Here is a 19,965-nt window from a genome sequence, read left to right on the forward strand (position 1 = left end):
GCTTAACCGACTGCGCCACCCAGGCGCCCCTGGCTTTCTCTTTTATGCGGACTTCTGAATCCCATCCTGAAATCAGATGTGGCTCATGTGCCTCAGGTGGAAGTCTTTTCCCAGCACACCCTTTGAGATGTGAGGGCAAACTTGAGGTTATCTAAAGTGCATCCTCCCTCAGTCCTTCTCCATACCTTCTTTTGAAAAGGACAACAACATCCCCTCCCTCTGCAATGTCCTGTGTAGAAATGGTGGTCATCATTAAAACAAATACATATTTTTAAGTTTATTTATTTATTTTGAGAGAGAGAGAGAGAGAAAGTGTGCGTGAGTAGAGGAGGGGCAGAGAAAGAGCATCCCAAGCAGATTCCACGCTGTCAGCATGGAACCCAACAAGAGGCTTGATCTTGAGGTTCTCGAGATCATGCCCCGAGCCGAAATCAAGAGTCAGAGGCTTGACCAACAGAGCCACCCAGGTGCCCATAAAACAAATCTTAAAGCTGTGTAACATCCTGAGAAAAGCTTAGTTTTGGGGGCCAAAGAGATCTGGGTTTCAGACTCATGTAGCCTACTTGTACCTGTGGGGCCAAAAGGATCTTTCTGGGCCTCAGTTTGGTCATCTGAAAGATAGACGTAACATCTAGTTCACAGTCGTGGAATTGAATGAAGTAGTCTAAGTGCCTGGCGCTTAGTAGGTCTCTAATAATTGGCATCCACTAGCCTAATATTCAGGGGGTACGTATGGAGCAGTAGGCGCTAGGTAAAGAAAGGTGTAAGACCTCTTCCAGAGCTGAAGACCCAGTAGAACTCCAGTTTTCTCGGGGCGCCTGGGTGGCGCAGTCGGTTAAGCGTCCGACTTCAGCCAGGTCACGATCTCACGGTCCGTGAGTTCGAGCCCCGCGTCGGGCTCTGGGCTGATGGCTCGGAGCCTGGAGCCTGTTTCCGATTCTGTGTCTCCCTCTCTCTCTGCCCCTCCCCCGTTCATGCTCTGTCTCTCTCTGTCCCAAAAATAAATAAACGTTGAAAAAAAAAATTAAAAAAAAAAAAAAAGAACTCCAGTTTTCTCAAGGTCCTCAATCACAGCGAATTAGAGCTTATGCCAGCATGCCTATCAGTGAACTGCCTTCTCCAGGAAGACCGTCTTGCTATGAATAAAAATGTCTGCTAAACTACCCAGTGTTCTGGGGGCGCGCCTGGGTGGCTCGGTATGTTCAGCATCCAACTCTTGATTTTAGCTCGGGTCATGATCTCACAGTTTGTGAGTTCGATCCCTGCATCGGACTCTGCACTTGTGGACCGTGCAGAGCCTGCTTGGGATTCTCTGTCTCCCTCTCTCTCTCATTTAAAAATAAATTGAGTCAGTTGATTTTCATTCGGGCTCAAAGCCCCATCCTTGGCCACACCTGGAGGACCCCTGCTCTGGGAGTCTCTGCTCCCTTGGGAGCCTCTTCTTTTTGAGCTAGATCATATTTGGGGTCTTTCATATGCAATTTGATGTAATGTGAGGACTGAACACAGAGTTTGTTAAATCGATGTTCTCTTTGCGTTCCATTCAGTGCGATAGCCTAGGACATGCCACATTGCTTCCAGCCCTATGAGCCTCTTCTACAGCCTGGAGCTGTTGTTTTTCAACTCCAGGATCAGCAGAGGTGGTGGCAGTGGGTCTTCCCGCCTCTGTGCAAGGGTTTTAAATCTGATTTTTGTGTCCTGGACCCCTTTCGGCCAACGGGGTTAGATCTATGGACAATTTCCAGAATGTTCGTTTGTTTAGGATGAATTTTTATGTTTTTTTAAAATTATATTTAAAAATTTTGTTGTTGTTGTTATTTACGTAATCTCAACATCCAGCGTGGTGCTCGAACTCACAACCCCAAGATCAGGAGTACCATGTTCCTCTGACTGAGCCAGCCAGGTGCCCCTAGACTGATGTTTTTAATCATATGAAATAAGATCTGTGAGGTTACAAAGGAGAGCAATCACACTGAAAGACACTTATCAAAATGTTAAAAACAATTTGTGATAGCAGTATGTGTGTTTCATTATTCACCTATCAAATACATTCTAGCAGCGGGCCAAGAACTACCATCATTTTAAAGAAGGGGTAAGTGTAAATAACATTTTGACGGGTCGACAGCAATTTTAACGGGTGATGAAAACATCTGTGTTTTCAGTGGCAAGAAAGTCACAGTACTGCTAACACTATTATTATTTGTTGGCTGCGTTGTAATAGAAGGAAATGCCGGAATTTCAGTTAGAGGTTTAGTGGGAATAAATATGTACTGTATTCTTTACTCATGCAAGGTCAAGAGCCCCTGCCTTGGGAAAACCAAGCAGCGGGGAAAAAAAAAGGGGGAATTCTGAACACTTTTATTACTTTTCCCGGGACAGATATTTTGGGCTTATAATAGAATCCAATTAAACTTCAGTCCCCAGGGATATTGTATCATAATTTCCTTTTGCTTTGTTTGTAATATGAAGAAGCAAGTCCCCCTATCCCCACCCCCAATCTATTTGTGGAAAAGTGTATTTCACAAAGCACTTAAATAAAAGGCTCTCAGGCAGAGGATTTACAGAAGATATTCATTTCTCTCATTGCAGTTACACGGATGCCTTTTCAGGAAAAATTCTAGCTTGCAAGGATAATCATGAGCTCGTATTTATTCCCATGAGGAGGAAAACTTGTTACATGAAGAGGGTAGAGGGTTTAGGGTCCCTTGGTGGGGAGTGGGGGGTTTGGGGAGGAGAGATTTTCTTCAGGAAGCACCAAAGAGATCCCAAGCCTGCAGGGACTAGAGAGGTCAGGGGAGGTTTCTGGAGCCTTCTTGGAGCAGAGACCAGAGTTCAAAGGTTAAGTGCCGAGTTAGGTGGGAGGTGACAGGTTTGTTTGTTACTGGGAATGGTGAGATCAGGCAGGCTCAGCCCTGAATGGGGGTGTGCGGGGAGTCGAGTGTAGACATGGGTGCGTTGGGGGTAGTTGGGACCGACCTTCTCTGCTATGGTGGGCTTGTGGGGTGTTATTGTGGGAACTCATCAAAGTCTTATAATAGGAATGAGATAAAGAAATATCGGACTTAGGACAATATTATCACAACCACAATGGTTTGGATGAATTGAGGGTGGGAAGAAAATACAGACAGTAGTTTTAGGATCACACGGCAAGACTGGTTGGAGAAAACTAACACCTACTTGTTGTTGTTGTTTAAGGGGAGTTTAAGGGTATGATTCACCTGCAGGGCTCATTAATTATACAGATTACCAGGATTCTGCTTTGCAAATTGCAAGCCCAGTAGGTCTGGAACTTGAAAGTGTAACTGGGAGCCAGGGGTGCAAGAGCCAAACGGATGAGGTTCTGCTGTTCACGGTTCACAAAATCCAAAGGCAGAGAGAGGAGGGATGGTGAAACAGGAAAGGAATTTATTTCAGCAAGGCCAACACCGGAAAGATCTCAAAGATTGTCTCCGAAGTGCTAGAAATACTTGTAGGTTTTTATAAGGGAAATGTGGGACAGAGATGGGTGGGTCTCCACAGGTGGGCAGTGTAGGTCAGGTGTATCTTTGTCTTGGGATCAGTCACTTGGGGTCTTGCTGGCTCAGGCCAGACCTAATTGCTTGAGCCGGTAGTTGGGTTCCCGTAGGGGCTGCTTTGCTCTCAGGGTCTTTTGCCAGAGTTAAGAGGTAAGCTGGAGATTTCACTCACATGTGGAATTGAACATAAGGGAGGGAAAAAAGAAGAGAGAGAGAGAGAGAAAGAGAAGCAAACCGTAAGAGAGTCTTAACTATACAGAACAAACTGGGGGTTGATGGAGGAATGGGGGGGGATGGGCTAAATGGGTGACGGCCACTAAGGACGATACTTGTTGGGATGAGCACTGGGTGTTATATGTAAGTGATGAATCACTAAATTCTACTCCTGAAACCAATACTACACTATATGTTAACAAACTGGAGTTTAAACAAAAATTTGAGAGGTGCCTGGTGGCTTCGTTGGCTAAGGGTCCAACTTCGGCTCAGGTCATGACCTCACAGTTCGTGAGTTCAAGCCTGGTGTCGGGCTCTGTGCTAACAGCTCGGAGCCTGGAGCCTGCTTCAGATGCTGTGACTCCCTGTCTCCTCTGTCTCTCCCTTGTTTGTGCACTCTCTCTCTCTCTCTCAAAAATAAATACACATTAAAACAATTTTTTTTAAATAAACAAAACTTTGTGAAAAAAGATAAGCTGGAAAGATCTTAATTAGGAAGTAGACATGGAGGTCAGAAGGGACGTGGTTCTAAGTCCTCCTTCTTCAGGAAATTTACAATTTTTAAAATAGCTCCGTGTGATTTTAACTTCAGATGAATTGGAAAATACTCCGCATGAGTGTTTGGCTGATCACAAGTGACACTGCATGTGAGACTGTCAACGGAAAAATTGCACGGGACACAGGTAAACAGGCAAGACTTGGTTCAAGACCGTGATGACAGGGGAGAGAAGCCAGAACTCAGTGTGAACTCAGCGTGACCCAAAAGGCAGAAGGAAACAACTGGAGGGCTTGACAGAGGCTGATCCAGGAGATGTGTCGAGCACCTTGAGTTTGCAAATGGTTTTCTCCGTGATTAAGCCACCTGTGTTTGCTAATTGGCACCCACCAATTAGCAAGTTAGGCTCTACCTTCCCACAGAGACTGGCAAACGCAAACACAGGTGCCATCTTCCTGGCTGATTGCATTTCAAAGGGATGCCTCCTAATCTTTGAGCAAGACATTCCTGGGTTGTAAAACTGGCTGGAGGCTCCGAGAAGATTTACATGTCAATGGGACAGAGAAAGAATTTATAACAATGAGTTTTCTGAAGTAAAAACTCTGGGAAAAAGGAGGTCAGTTTCAAGAGTCAGGAAGAAGCCTGGGCTGGGGTTTCGTCACGGTGACGCAAACGTTAAAGCTGTCCCGGTCAAAGGTAAGTACCATTAATACTAAGACCGCTATCTGTAGGGTGGATTCCACCTGATAGAGAATGAAAAGGAAAATCAGGGGCGCCTGGGTGGCTCAGTCGGTTAAGTGTCCGACTTCAGGTCAGGTCACGATCTCTCGGTCGGTGAGTTCGAGCCCCGCGTCGGGCTCTGGGCTGATGGCTCAGAGCCTGGAGCCTGCTTCCGATTCTGTGTCTCCCTCTCTCTCTGCCCCTCCCCCGTTCATGCTCTGTCTCTCTCTGTCTCAAAAATAAATAAACGTTAAAAAAAAAAGAAAAGGAAAATCAATTGTTAGGGAAAGAAAACTCAACTTCCTGACCTACTATGGGGAACTGGAGAGTGCGGGATACAGAAGAGTGGAAGGTCTATGACTTAGACCTGGGAGAATGCAGATACGCTGATAGATCCAGCTGGCAAGCAGCAAGCCTGTGGTGCCAAATGCCCCCAGGGACCTTGGTAAAGCATAAGTCAGGCTTCTTGGGTAGAAACAGCACCCCTGTAGACAGTCCCAGCAGTGGATGAGAGGTAAGACAACCCGCAGGGCTGTGGGAGCCCTGGTCCTTTCTGAGAGAGAACACTGCAGAGCAGCCTGAGATATGCAATTTGCGATTAGCATCCCATGTTGACCTCACCTAAGTCATGCATCCATAAACGGCACCCTGTGTATACAACCAAGTATTTCACAGCAAATTGCAGGCATGTTAGCAGCTGGGTTTTATGGACACCGGATGCCTTCCCTTTTGCCCATATTGTACTAGAAATGTGTCAGAAAACTTGAGTGAGGAAGCCAGGGCTTTTAGAGCACCCTGAGGAACTATCTGTGCAAAGAGGTGACACTGAACCCACAAGAGCGGATGGGATTTTCACAATGTTACTGGGGACATATGACATTCACGTGTCTTACTTTTTGTCAAGGGATTACGTGTAATGGGGGAAACAATGGGGCTCTGGGAATGCAGACTCTTAAAGAGAAGTGGGGTGCCTGGGTGGCTCACTGGGTTTAGCATCCGACTCTTGGTTTTGGCTCAGGTCATGATCTCACGGTTCCTGAGTTCGAGCCCCGCATCAGGCTCTGTGCTGACAGCAAGGAGCCTGCTTAAGATTCTCTCTCTCTCCCTCTCTCTCTCTCTCTCTCTCTCTCTGCCCCTCCTCTGCTCACGCTCTCTTGCTCACTCTCAAAAATAAAATAAACATTTAAAAAGAGAGTGAGAGAGAGAAGTGGATGGTCCCAGGGTGGTCTGCTCCAGCGAAGTCTGTGATGCTAAGAATGGTTACCAGTTAGGTGTGATTTGTTCATGGAACTCCCGGCAGAGAAAAGCATTGGTCAGGTGGTCTGGGGGGAGGCAGATATGGGATTTTGGAGTGACGGGTAAAAAAAGAAGCCAGGAAAGTGGATGGCTTTTGCAGGAAACCTGGCTTTGAAAGAAAGAAGGATATAGAGAGAGAGCCAGAAAGTCCCAGGATTAGGTTACCGGAGATGTATCATACTAATGTGTTCTCTTTCGGTCCCAGTTCCTTCGCTTAGTGATTGGAAATGAATGAACAATCAGAGAAGAGTGTCACGCAAGAGGGACACACAGGTCAAAGCTCTCCTGAGAAAGACTGTCAGATCGGACAAAAGCAGCTGGTATGGCAAGTGGATATTTGGGTTTCATGGTATTTGGAGAGGTCTCAGCTCGGGGATCTCGGAGGTGAGCCTGGTCTTGGGTGGAAGGTGGGTCCCGTCAGGATTTCACAGGAAGGTTCTCTGCTCCTCCATACGGGTGGGGCTTTTCCCCCATTTCTTTCTGCTCTCTGAGGGGCTGGTCTCACTTCACGTACCTCCTCTCTGCCACTCACCTCCCTTGATTTACAACCCAGTGTTCTGTGCAATAAAATCCTGCCCCTTGGAGAAAAATATTTGCAGAGACTATAGTCCAGTGTTTTTATTTAACAAGCCCTAAGGGTTTTTTTTGCCCCCTATTACCTGCTGGTCATGATTCTAAAACTTGGTAGATATTAATTCATCAAACTTGTATCACAGGATACTACCGTGACCCCGTTTTGCAAAGGGAATCAGTGAGGCTTAGAGAGGTGGGAGCTTGTTCAGTGCACACCCCTGACAAGTGGCCAAGGTTTGAACTTGGTCTCGTGTCTGTGTTCTTACACTTTTGTAATGGAACTGACAATGACAGTAGACGATATGAAGTTGTCTTTATTTCACAGCCATACCTAAATACAGAATTGTTTCATACGGTCTAGTTTGTAAAACAAACCCATACACACACACCAAAATGAAAATTTAAAGAAACATGGGGCACCTGGGTGGCTCAGTGGGTTAAGCATCCAACTTTGGCTCAGGTCATGACCTCGTGGTTTGTGTATTCAAGCCCTGTGGCAGGCTGTGCACTTACCATGTTGTGTCTGCTTGGGATTCTCTCTCTCTCTCTCTCTCTCTCTCTCTCTCTACCTCTCCCTTTCCCTCTCCCTCTCCTTCTCCCTCTCTCTCTGCTCTTCCCCTGCTTGTGCTCTCTCCTTTCTCTCAAACTAGTAAATAAATAAACTTAAAAAATAACCCAGAAAATTTAAAGGAACATATTTATATTATTTTAGACAAACTGGACTATTATTATAAGCTAAATCAACTGCAGACAAGGCTGAAGTTGTTACTGACTTGTTACGTTGAAATTCACACTTTGAAAGTTTCCCTTTTGTTTCCAGGTGTGGTATTTCATTTCTGTATGACAGCCTGTGTGTTTTGGGGCCAATGAGATTATATTCTTCTGAAATCCTTCAGAAGAGCATTCCCTTCCCTGGTGACCTATGTGCCACATTTTTGAAATAAGGTGTCAGGATTTATCAAAGAAGCATCTTTGTTCCTTGTCTTTCTCAATTGAGCTCCATTTCTTTTCCATCTGTAAATGTCCCCAGATGGAGTCTTTTGAAAATATCCACTAACACTCTAGAAAGCCATGCGAGGAAGATTTTCTTCCTCAAATCTGGCTCTTACTGAGAGTGGACCCTTCAGGTGGGTGCACACTGCCTCGAAGTGATCTAACAACATGATTGTTGTAAAACATTCCAGAACACAGAGGGCGGGGGTGGGGGGGGGTGGGTGGGGGATGGGGCTGTGTGCACTTTGGGGTCCCATTGTGGTTTGAGACCCTTCACCTTGAGTTTCTGCAGCCAAGAGTTGCAGAAGGGCTCTCTTCCCTTTTTCTTTCCCTCCATAAAATGCTAATTCTGACTTTCATCCCCATCAGATTTGAGAAGCCAATTGGTATTTTCCAGGTGTAAGAGGAATTCTGTTCCTGCTGGGTTGTTTTCTGTGGTTTTCCTTTTTTAATTATATGAGTTTTTTACTGTGGATTTCTTCATTCAGAAAGAATGACCTAACGTGAGGAAATTTACACATGAGGATATTTACATCATCTTTAGAGACTTAATCAAATAAAACTGTTTCTTTCTCTGGGTAAAACATCTGTGCTTTCATGATATTATGGCAGAAGTTTATTTTGATACAACATAAAACAACTCTCAAATTCTTACTACTAATACATTTTATTTGTTTCGCAGCAACAGATAGAGCGGCAGTTAAAATGCTTGGCGTTTCAAAACCCGGGACCACAGGTAGCGGACTTTAATCCTGAAACAAGGCAGCAGAAAAAGAAAGCTCGGATGTCAAAGATGAATGAGTATTTTTCTGTAAAATACAAGTAAGATCATGATTTATTGTATTTGATTTGCGGGATTGTAACATGCCTGAATTCTCCTGGACAAAGCAAAGATTGCCTCTTCTTTATGTTTTAAAAATATCTTTTCTCAAGTGCAGTATTGCCCCATGTATTTGGAAGTTAGCAACTTCAAGAAATAGACAATAATCCCAGACTAGTAATCCGTTTTTTAAAGGTACCAGAAACCCTTGGATTAGAGTAATAGCTTTAGTAAGAAAGATGATTAAAAGTAAGAAAGATGTAGGGTCCAGCTTTGGCTCAGGTCATGGTCTCACGGTTGGGGAGTTCAAGCCCCACGTCAGGCCTTGTGCTGATGGCTCGGAGCCTGGAGCCTGCTTCGGATTCTGTGTCTCCCTCTCCCTCTCTCTCAAAAATAAACATTAAAATTTTTTTGAAAACTTAAAAATTTATGTCCATTAAAATACGCCTTAAAAATAGTGAAAGACAAACCACAGGATAGGAGAAGTTATTTATAATTTGGAAGGTCAGTATCCAGAGTTAAGATAAGTCAATAAGAAAAAGATAAACATCTAAAGAGAGAAATGAAGCAAACAATGAAGAAAAGGCTAATGAACATTCAGGATACAGAAGCTCATCAGTACAGCAGAGAGGTTCCAGAGAGAGGCAGCATTTAGTCTGACAATACCAATGTTGATGAATTTTGTTTTTTTATGTTAAATCTTTTTTAACACTTATTTATGTTTGAGAGATAGAGCACGAGTGCGGGAGGGGCAGAGAGAGAAGGAAACACGGAATCCTAAGGAGGCTCTAGGCTCTGAGTGCCGGGCTCGAACCCACAAACCGTGAAATCATGACCTGAGCTGAAGTTGGACACTTAATCAACTGAGCCACCCAGGGCCCCTTAATTTTTTTTACTGTTTATTTATTTTTGAGAGAGAGAGAGACAGAGAGTGATCGGGGAAGGGGCAGAAAGAGAGAGAGAGAGGGAATCTGAAGTAGGCTCCAGACTCTGAGCTGTCTGCACGGAGCCCAACATGGCAGTCAAACTCACGAGCCATGAGATCAGGATCTGAGCCGAAGTCGGACACCGAAGCGACTGAGCCACCCAGGTGCCCCAGATGCCCAATGTGGGGCTTGAAGTCACGACCCCAAGATCAAGAATTGCATACTGTACTGACTGAGCCAACTCAAGACCCCAAGGGATTGTTATTACTTAAAGCTGTGGTTCCTCTTGGAGGGCGGGGTTGAAGGATGTTGTGGGCGGGCCATGGAGAAGACCTCAGTACCATAATACCCTTTTATCAAGCTGGGCAGTGGGCAAGTGGAGATTTGGTTTATTCTTCTTCTTTACCTGTGCATTTATGTTTTGCACACTTTATTTTTTAAGTTCATTTATTTATTTAAAAGTAATCCCATTGGGCGCCTGGGTGGCTCAGTCAGTTAAGCATCCAAGTCTTGATTTTAGCTCAGGTCATGATCTCATGGTTTGTGGAATCAAGCCCCACATTAGACTCTGTGCTGAGTGTGGAGCCTTCCTGAGATTCTCTTTCTCCCTGTCTCTCTCTGTCCTGCCCTGGCTCACGCATGTGCTCGCATGCTCTCTCTCAAAAAATAAATATATAAACATTTAAAATAATCTTTGCCACCCAACATGGGGCTCAAACTCATGACCCCAAGATCAAGAGCTCTTCTAACTGAGCCAGCCTGGCACCCCTGTTTTGCACACTTTTGTATGTCTGATAGTTGAGAGTTTTATAAAAGAAAGCATCAGATGGACAGGAAACTATAAAATCTGTGTGTTGGTATCAGAGTGAAGGCAAAGGAATATTTTTGGATTAAGGCAAGGTGACAAGGACAAGATCTGGTATGTGCTCTCTGGTGGCTTCATGACCACGGTTTCCATATTGGATTTTTTTTTTATTAATTTATTTTTTAATGTTTAGTTTTGAAAGAGAGAGAGAGAGAGCATGAGTAGGGGAGGGGCAAAGAGAGAAGGGAGACACAGAATCTGAAGCAGGCTCCAGGCTCTGAGCTATTAGCACAGAGCTCAATATGGGACTCGAACCCACGGACCGTGAGATCATGACCTGAGCCAAAGTCAGACTCTTAACTGACTGAGATTAGATTTTAAATCTCCTGGTCTGCTGGCGCCTGAATTTCCTGGTGGACATGGGAGGGGGTGGTCTGTGCATCCCACAGACAAAGAGCTTCAGATGTAAATCCTCTTTGGAAGGTATTCCTGATAAAGTGAGAAAATCGGGCAGCAAGTTTCCATAGTGATCCCCAGCCTCCCCTGCTTTGTTAGGAGAGGGAGGAAGAAGGAACCGCGTTACTCAGCTGAACCGGAAGAGAGGAGATTCTGTGCCTGTTTGAGGATAAAGGGAGCAGAAAAGCGGACAGTCTCACCACACCAGCTTAGGGCACAGCCCTTGTTAATTTTTTACTTCCAATTGTTAATAAGGGATACAAGCTATATAGAGGCACTTTTGTCACACGGAGGCTTTCATGCGGCTCACTTTTGAAGGGTTTATTTCAGAAGGGCTCTGTTTGGAGAGGGTGGCAGAATTCTTGTGGAAGCTTTTGCCTCCTGGACGTGTTGCGGGGGCTGACAGAGAAAGTGTGGGCACTTAGAGCCGGGTGTGGGCTCCGCTGCTGGCCTCGGGTGCAGAACTAATTGCCTTCACTTAGCTCACGACGGATCCTACCACCTTGATCACCTGCTTTCTCTCCTTCCACACTGGGTAAGAAACAAAATCAGAAAGGAAGGGAAGCAAGGGTACCTGGAGACTGTTAGGTAGCAAAGGACTGTTAGTGCGCGTGTGTGTCTTTCTTCTAAATGATGATGGCGTAGTAATGCACAGTTCTAACATTTATCTCGAGTTATTAAAAATATAACTGTATTCACTGTAGTGCTTTAAAAAAAAGTTTATATATTTTGACAGAGAGTGCGTGTGCATGCGCAAGTGGGAGAGGGGCAGGCAGAGAGAGGGGGAGAGAGAGAGAGAATCCCAAGCAGGCTCTACGCTGTCAACCCAGAGCCCGACGGGGGGCTCGAACTCACCAACTGTGAGATCATGGCCTGAGCAGAAACCAAGAGTCAGATGCTCAACCGACTGAGCCACCCAGGTGCCCCTCCCTCTAGTGTTTTGTTTTGTTTTTTTTTTTATAGAAAGAAAAAAAGAGTGCAATTTTTCAGGGAAAACTTCATCAAGGATGATTACAGTTTTGAAGAAAAATTGGGGGCATTCGTAGGAAGAAGCTTTTATTCAGCTGTTTTTTCTCATTTGCTTCGGTGGAATATTCTGTTCCCCGGCATGCTGGGAAAACGAAGTGACTAGCCTGGCCGTGTTGGGAATCCGTGGCATGTTGGCTGAATTTCCCCAAACACCGCTGCCATATCACATTCTGGAGCGTGGCTGGGTAATCTTGAGGATGACATTTGCTCAGAATAGACTGGGTCTGTTTTTTTTTTTCAACGGTTTTTTTTTTTTTTTTTAAATTTATTTTTGGGACAGAGAGAGACAGAGCATGAACGGGGGAGGGGCAGAGAGAGAGGGAGACACAGAATCGGAAACAGGCTCCAGGCTCCGAGCCATCAGCCCAGAGCCCGACGCGGGGCTCGAACTCCCGGACCGCGAGATCGTGACCTGGCTGAAGTCGGACGCTTAACCGACTGCGCCACCCAGGCGTCCCAGACGGGCTGTATTTTTGAAGTGAGCTGCATAGTCCTTCATTCTCCGTGCTGAGGAAACTGGGACTGTCGTCTGCTTTCTCGGCAGGGTCAGGAAGAAGTACGACAAAAGTGGCCGGCTGATCTGTAACGACGCCGATCTGTGCGATTGCCTGGAGAAGAATTGTCTGGGCTGCTTCTACCCTTGTCCCAAGTGCAACTCCAACAAGTGTGGGCCTGAGTGCCGGTGCAACCGTCGGTGGGTCTATGATGCCATTGTCACCGAATCTGGGGAGGTGGTCAGCACACTGCCATACCCCGTTCCTGACTAGGAGCTGTTCCCTGGGAACAGCTTTGTTTCTTTCTGTTTCTTCTTGACAGTGAAGCCAACCTCTTTCTCGTGGGTGGATTTTAGGGCTTGGGGGAAATGCTGGGAGAAGATGCTGAAGGTTCATGTTCTCTGAAACTGTAGAACAATGTAGAATGGGCAGTCGCTCCAATGCCTTCACTTGTGACCAAAGGGTGACAGTGCATGGTCTCAGCATCGCCTCGCCCGAACACCTCCGTCTCTGCCCTCAAGTCAGAAATGTCTTTCGTCTTTACTGGTACCTGAGAAGATGTAGTTTTAAGATGTTCAGAACTCTGTAGCTGAGAGCTCTCCTTACAGAGAACATACAATCATAAGTTTGTAAGAGCTAGCTACCCTTCCAACCTTACACACAAGTTCCAAGTCCGACTCGCTTCTTGAATTAAAAATACACCCCCACACCCTGTGACTTTGCACTGTATTGTCTTGTTTTTTATTAATATGTTGATAACATTAAAATTAAATTTGGTAATACCTGGCAGTATTTTTATGAAAAATTTGTATTTTTTTTTAATTTTTTTTTCAACGTTTATTTATTTTTGGGACAGAGAGAGACAGAGCATGAACGGGGGAGGGGCAGAGAGAGAGGGAGACACAGAATCGGAAACAGGCTCCAGGCTCCGAGCCATCAGCCCAGAGCCCGACGCGGGGCTCGAACTCACGGACCGTGAGATCGTGACCTGGCTGAAGTCGGACACTTAACCGACTGCGCCACCCAGGTGCCCCTGAAAAATTTGTATTTTATTTGCAAAATTGAGAAATTGGGATGACAGTATCCTACATGCCAGTGGTTGACTTTTTCTTTGCAATTCAGGATCAGTATTTCAAGATTATTCAAAAGGAGGAAACAAGTTATGTAAAAGTGTGTTGTTGTAGGTTAGTTGACTAGGTAGATGATGTGATTTTTTTCAATTCTGATACATTGTAGAAGGTTATACAGACCTTTGAGCTGAGCCTTCTTTGGATTTGCTTTTATTTTTTTAATTAATTCCTTTTTATTTGGGAGAAAGAGCATGGGTGGGGGAGGGGCAGAGGGAAAAAGAGAGAAAGAGGAAGAGAGAGAATCTCAAGCAGGTTCCAAGCTCAGCATGGAGCCCAAGGCGGGGCTCCATCCCGTGAACCATGAGATCATGACCTGAAAAATCAAGAGTCAGATGCTTAACTGACGGAGCCACCCAGGCGCCCCTGGGTCTGCTTTTGTAAAGAATCCTATGCTTTTGTAACAGAATCCTGTTTACCCTAAGTCAGGGGTCTCATACTTCAGAGTGCAACAGAACCACCTGGAAGACATTTACATCATTGATTTTGCTGTCCCTCACCAAGAGTTTTGGATGCCTTAGGTCTGGGGCAGGGCTCAAGAATTCTCATGTCCAAGGTGATGCTGCTGGTGTGTGCATTTCACCTGCAGAACCATTAAGTCAAGTTATATGAACTATATAATATATGGAAGCCTTTAAATAGAGTAATGTATAATTTTTTTAAAAAAGATTTAGAATCGGGGCGCCTGGGTGGCTCAGTCGGTTGTGTCCAACTTCAGCTCAGGTCATGATCTCACGGTCTGTGAGTTTGAACCCCGCATCGGGCTCTGTGCTGACAGCTCGGAGCCTGGAGCCTGCTTCAGATTCTGTGTCTCCCTCTCTCTCTGCCCCTCTCCCACTCACACTCTGTCTCTATCTCTCAAAAATAAATAAATAAAAAAAAATTAGTATTTGATTTTAGAATAAACTTGAAATGTTATAAACAAGAGTTTTCAGGGTTTATTTTTCCTTCTTTATCAATGTCCCAAGCACATGTGCCAGGGAAGTTTCCGAATGATTCTCGACTTGTTACTTGACAGTATGTTTTGGGACTAAATTAACAAAAATCCTAAAAGTTATGCTATGACTATTGTATTCCTGTGTACGTGGCCTGAGAACTTACTCTGTTTTCCACATAATTTCCTGGGTTTTCCAGATTCAACTCCCTTTTACTGAGCCTCTACTTAACATTTGTGAGCCACACGTGATGCTAAGTGCATCCACTTCATCACCTTGAACCGTCACCATCCTGTGAAGAAGGCGTGAAACCCAGTGACCCAGGTCTGATCCTTTGAAATGCTCACCAGCCACCTGCCAAAGGAGTGGGGGGAGCTGTTTTGTCTGTTTGTTTATATTTTGTTTTGTTTTGAGAATATTGTTTTGCAAATGGCTGACCAAATGGATTATTTTATTATTGATTTTAGAATCATATGGTTTTAAATTTGAAAAGGAATCTTCTATGTTGTCGAGCTAGTGAATTGGTCAACAAATAATAACCAAGAGGTTGTCCTGTGCTGGGGAACTGGGCTAGGCAGAGATCCAGCTGTGAGCATAGTCCAGTGGGTTCCTGTCTTCAAGGGGATTTTGGACTAAAACCTGTCTTGCTGTTGTTTGATTTTTACAAGCGAGGAAATTTAGCCCCAATGAGATCAAATGACTCAGTTAAGGACACACAGAAGACCTGGCCACTCTTGGTATTTTTGAACCCCAGTAGTAGGTCAGTCTTCTTTCCATGAAACCAAGCATTTCCCTGGGTTGCCTGATCATGAAATTCCTTCAAATGCTTTTAATAATACTCATTCTGAGCCCTACCCTAAACCTCAGGAATCAGAGCCTCCAAGGAGGGGACCTGGAAATCCATACTTTTTTTTTTCCTCCAGCACCCCAGGTAAGTCTTATGATCACGTAAGTTTGAGAAACACTGCCATATTGCTAGCTGTCCTATTTTCATGTTAATAAATAAATAAATAAATAAATAAATAAATAAATAAGGCAGGGAAGCTGGGTAGCTCAGTTGGTTAAGCATCTTACTTTGGCTCATGTCATGATCTCACGGTTTGTGGGTTCGAGCCCTGCTTTGGGCTCTCTGCTGTCAGCACAGAGCCTGCTTCAGATCCTCTGTCCCTCTCTCTCCTTATGCCCACCTCGCTGTCTCTCTCTTTCTCCCCCAAAAATAAACATTAAAAATAAAATAAGGCAAATTAACCTTAAAGTGTCTTTACCTTTGGTCTCTTCTTATCATTGAGTCTTAAACATTAGATGAGATAATCTGATTTAACTGGTTTGGGGGCGCCTGGGTGGCTCAGTCAGTTGAGCATCCGATTTCTGCTCAGGTCATGATCTGATGGCTCCTGAGTTCGAGCCCCGCATCGGGCTCTGTGCTGACAACTCAGAGCCTGGAGCCTGCTTCAGATTCTATGTCTCCCTCTGTCTCTCTCTGCCATTCCCTGCCTTGTGCTCTGTCTCTCTCTCTCTCTCAAAAATAAATAAACATTAAACAACATTTTTTTAATTAAAATAAAATGTATTGATTTAAAAAGTGTGTTGGTAAATCATGTTGGTAAGTTCTCCAAGTAAAGCAAAAAATAAAGTAAAAAAATTGAATGGTTACTAAGCAGACACCTCCTACTGCTTTTATGGAAACCTAGCAAAACGTTTGATGAAGTGCTTTTTTAGGAACCACATTATTGCATCTTGATCTAATGCCATTTCTATGCATTTTTAAAAAGGCTCCTGCACTAAATGATTATGGCAAAAATAAATCTAGGAGAATTGTCAGAAATTTATTTTGCAAGTATCTAATTTTCATCACAAAATGAACAAAGCTCTTTAGTGATCTGAACTAAATTCAGATTAGCCAAGGAATGTAGCTGTCCCGTCTGATGACACGAACCAAGGAAATTGTCTTGTCATTGTAACAGGATTTTCCTCTTTCTTGCTTGGCTACCTTTCAATCCTGGCATATGTCATCATGAATATGTATAGAAGTTGTAGATATCACAGATTGTTCTTCCACAATGCCTCGGAAACTGAAACGTATGAGTGGGTCTGTGGTGCTTGGCCATAGAGGTTATTTGCCACATATGCCCAGGGGATTCCTTTCCCATAGTCTACACTGCCAACCACACCTCCTACAGTTAGTTGTTCAGCAAAGTGGCCCTGTAGGCAGGTGCCATTGGATATGTGGATTTCTCTATCTCTCTTTTTTAAGTTTATTTATTTTGAGAGAGAGAGAGAGAGAGCACCTGCAGGGGAAGGGCAGAGAGAGGGGGACAGAGGATCTGAAGCAGGCTCTGTACTGTCAGCACAGAGCCCTATGTGGGGCTCAAACTCACAAACTTATGAGATTATGACCTGAGCAGAAGTTGGACACTTAACTGGTTGAGCCATCCAGGCACCCCTGATGTGTGGATTTCTTGATTGCTTGCATTTATTGACACTTTTCATATGTGCCAGGCATTGAGTGCTTTAGCTTACCCCGTAGATAAAATCCTTTTATCTTATTTCTTTTCCTTCCTTCTTCCTGGTGTCTACACCAGCAGAAGTCAGTTTTCAGGAGCATTCAGGAGAGTGGCCCATATTTATGATCCAGGCTAAGCAGTTTTACTCTGTGTTTCTTTTTCAGAATCTCTATATTTTAATCCTGTATTTGGAATATTCTTTTTGCAGTTGACAGATTTCCTAAAATTCTGCCTATTTCTGTAGTACTTTTCCTTCATCCTATAGAAAGGAATGGGCTTATTATCACTAGTCATGCCTAACAAACAGTTGATTTTGTGTTTACAGTTTGTAGTTTTAGCTGTTTTACACTTTATATGTTTGTGTTCTTGTTTTTTTTTTTTTTTAATGTTTATTTATTTTTAAGAGAGAGACAGAGCACGAGCAGGGAAGGGAAGAGAGAGGGGGACACAGGATCTGAAGCAGGCTCCAGGCTCTGAGCTGTCAGCACAGAGTCCGATGCAGGGGTCAAACCCATGTACCGTGAGATTATGACCTGAGCTGAAGTAGAACGCCCAACTGACCTAACCACCCAGGCACCGTCTGTGTTCTTTTTAAATTCGCCAATGTTTAGGTCATATGTAATAAATTCAAAGAGATCAAGGACTGGGTTTAAATGGTTTTCTTCAATAGTGCTTTCAACAGCCCTTCATGCTTAATAGATCCATTCATTCATTCATTTATTTGTTCATTAACCAAGCACCTCTTACTTGCCAGACACTTTATTAGGTACTAGGGATACAAGGTGTAAGAAAGAAAGAAAAAACCCTAGGCTATATGAAGTAAAAGGAACCCCCCACCCACTATCATTCCTCCTGTCTGAGGCCCCTATCCACCTGCCTGCTTATCTCCTGCTTTCAGAGACATCTTATGTTTGTTGTATATGTAATGTCCAGCCTTTTTAGCTGTACTTAGAGGAATAGAAAAAGTGCATCCACCCCAACTTTCTATAAGCGGAAGTTCCTTGTTTGGGTTTTGATATCAAGGTAACGCTGGCTTCACATAAGAAGTGGGAACTCCTTGGAACGCCTGGGTGGCTCAGTCGGTTAAGTGTCCAACTTCAGCTCAGGTCATGATCTCACGATTCGTGGGTTTGAGTCCCACATTGGGCTCTGTGCTGACAGCTCAGAGCCTGGAGCCTGCTTTGGATTCTGTGTCTCCCTCTCTCTCTGTCCCTCCCCTACTCAAGCTCTGTCTCTCTTTGTCTCTCAAAAATAAATAAACATTGAAAAAAATTAAAAAAAAAAAAAAGAAGTGGGAACTCCTTTCTTCTATGGAAGGCTTTGTTTCAGATAACATTTTTCTTCCTCAAATACTTGCTGGAACTTGGCAGTAAAGCCATTTGGGCCTCAAGGTTTGTTTTTTAACCCATTTTATTTAAATTTTCAACTTTGTGAACATTACGTCACACAAAATAAACTCATCATTTTACCTATAAAATATTTTCCGCTAATTTTAACTGTAAACTACGAAAAGGAGAGTACAAACCAGTATCCTTTTAATAAATTCCTTTCCCCTCTTAAATTAGCTCGAATTGGGTTCTGTTGTTTATAAACCAAACACCCTAACTAGTGTAAGTACCACCCAGAAAATGGAGAGACATTTATAACTGCAGCAAATTCCTTTCCAACAAACTTTTTTTTGAGAATCGTGTTCCTTTTCTTTTTTAAGGTATACCTAAGGCCTGATTTAAGAGGTCTGAGTTAGAGGCTCTCCAGGTTCTTTTCAACACATCTGTTTCCAGTATGAACCGGTATGCTCCTGCAATGGCAATTGAAAACGTGTTGTTATACAACTCACAGAATGTGTCAGCTGAAATAGAATACAAATTACCTACTTTTCAGGAGTTATTGCAAGCAAGTCCCAGAGACAGAAGAGAGAAAGAGAGAGAGGAAGGAAGGAGGGTGGGGGAATGCTTCTCTTTAGAACTGCTTGAGATTCAGAATCTCCTTCCAGCTTTAAAATTTTCTATAGAGCACTTGGCAGCAGAGTAGCATTAAATTATATGATTTCTATGATTTTTGCATATATTTTTGGAAAATGAGGCTCATTTGCATTTTGCAGTTTTTAATAACCCGTTTTCCTAAAAGGTTTGTAGAGAAGAAAAAAAAATTACATGTATGGTTTTGGCTCCCTCTGCTGGCGATTCTTGGGCACTTTAAGTCTACACAAGAGACTCCATCCCTGAAATAGATTTGGGATTCTTTTCCCCTGAAAGTTCAATTCAACATTTAGTTTAACATCTCCAAATTTATGACATATCTTTAGGTTTGGTAAATATATTTTTATTTTGCTACTCTTTTTTCTTTTTGCTTCAGAACTATCCCTGAAAACAGGAGGCATTTAGCAGAAAAATAGTTTAGAAAATATTTCAGATAAAATGCGTAACTCACATGTCTCTCGAGCTGTCGGTGGTGAAGGTACCCAGTGGACTGATATGTGTTTTGTCTTGTTTTTTTAAGTTTCTTCGTTGTTTTTCCACGATCAGCATGTAGGCATGTTTACAACAGTTGGGGTTTTGCAACTACAAAGAGCTGGGGCTAATTGAAGCCAAAAAAGGGTCCATCCCATGTAAGGAAATGTACACGAGCTGGCCTTGGGAAGAACAGACGCCCAGGCAGCTCTGTGGGGCTGGGTAGCACTGTCCTCCAGGACCAATTGCCAGGTGAGCTGGGGGAGAGGCAGGTTGTTAGGTGTCCCAGTAGCTAATTAATGCAACAAACAAGCCAAAGAGGAAGACGTAAGGTTTTTTTTTTAATTTTTTTTTTAATGTTTATTTCTGAGACAGAGACAGAGCATGAGTGGGGGAGGGACAGAGAGAGAGGGAGACACAGAATCAGAAGCAGGCTCCAGGCTCTGAGCCATCAGCACAGAGCTCGATGCGGGGCTTGAGCTCAGGAATGGCGAGATCATGACCTTGAGCTCAGGAACCTGGAGATCATGACCTGAGCCGAAGTCTGATGCTCAACCGACTGAGCCACCCAGGCACCCCGGAAGACGTAAGCTTTTAATCACTGCCTCCCTTT

General features: G+C 44.0%; 1 protein-coding gene across 1 annotated transcript in view; it reads left to right on the forward strand.

The window, feature by feature from the left end:
* ARL14EPL (ARF like GTPase 14 effector protein like) overlaps positions 1-13,128 on the forward strand; it is a 39,637-nt gene extending 26,509 nt beyond the window's left edge. Inside the window, exons 3-6 of the mRNA XM_040444275.1 lie at positions 4,321-4,920; positions 6,446-6,560; positions 8,489-8,628; positions 12,387-13,128. Of these exons, the coding sequence (XP_040300209.1) occupies positions 6,468-6,560; positions 8,489-8,628; positions 12,387-12,609 (456 nt within the window). The 5' untranslated portion in view covers positions 4,321-4,920; positions 6,446-6,467 and the 3' untranslated portion in view covers positions 12,610-13,128. The remainder of the gene's footprint in view (positions 1-4,320; positions 4,921-6,445; positions 6,561-8,488; positions 8,629-12,386) is intronic.
* The last annotated feature ends 6,837 nt before the right edge of the window (positions 13,129-19,965 follow it).

The sequence above is a fragment of the Herpailurus yagouaroundi genome, unplaced genomic scaffold, assembly GCF_014898765.1.
Source record: "Herpailurus yagouaroundi ecotype Mexico unplaced genomic scaffold, PumYag 192, whole genome shotgun sequence".
In the NCBI taxonomy this organism is placed as follows: Eukaryota; Metazoa; Chordata; class Mammalia; order Carnivora; family Felidae; genus Herpailurus; species Herpailurus yagouaroundi.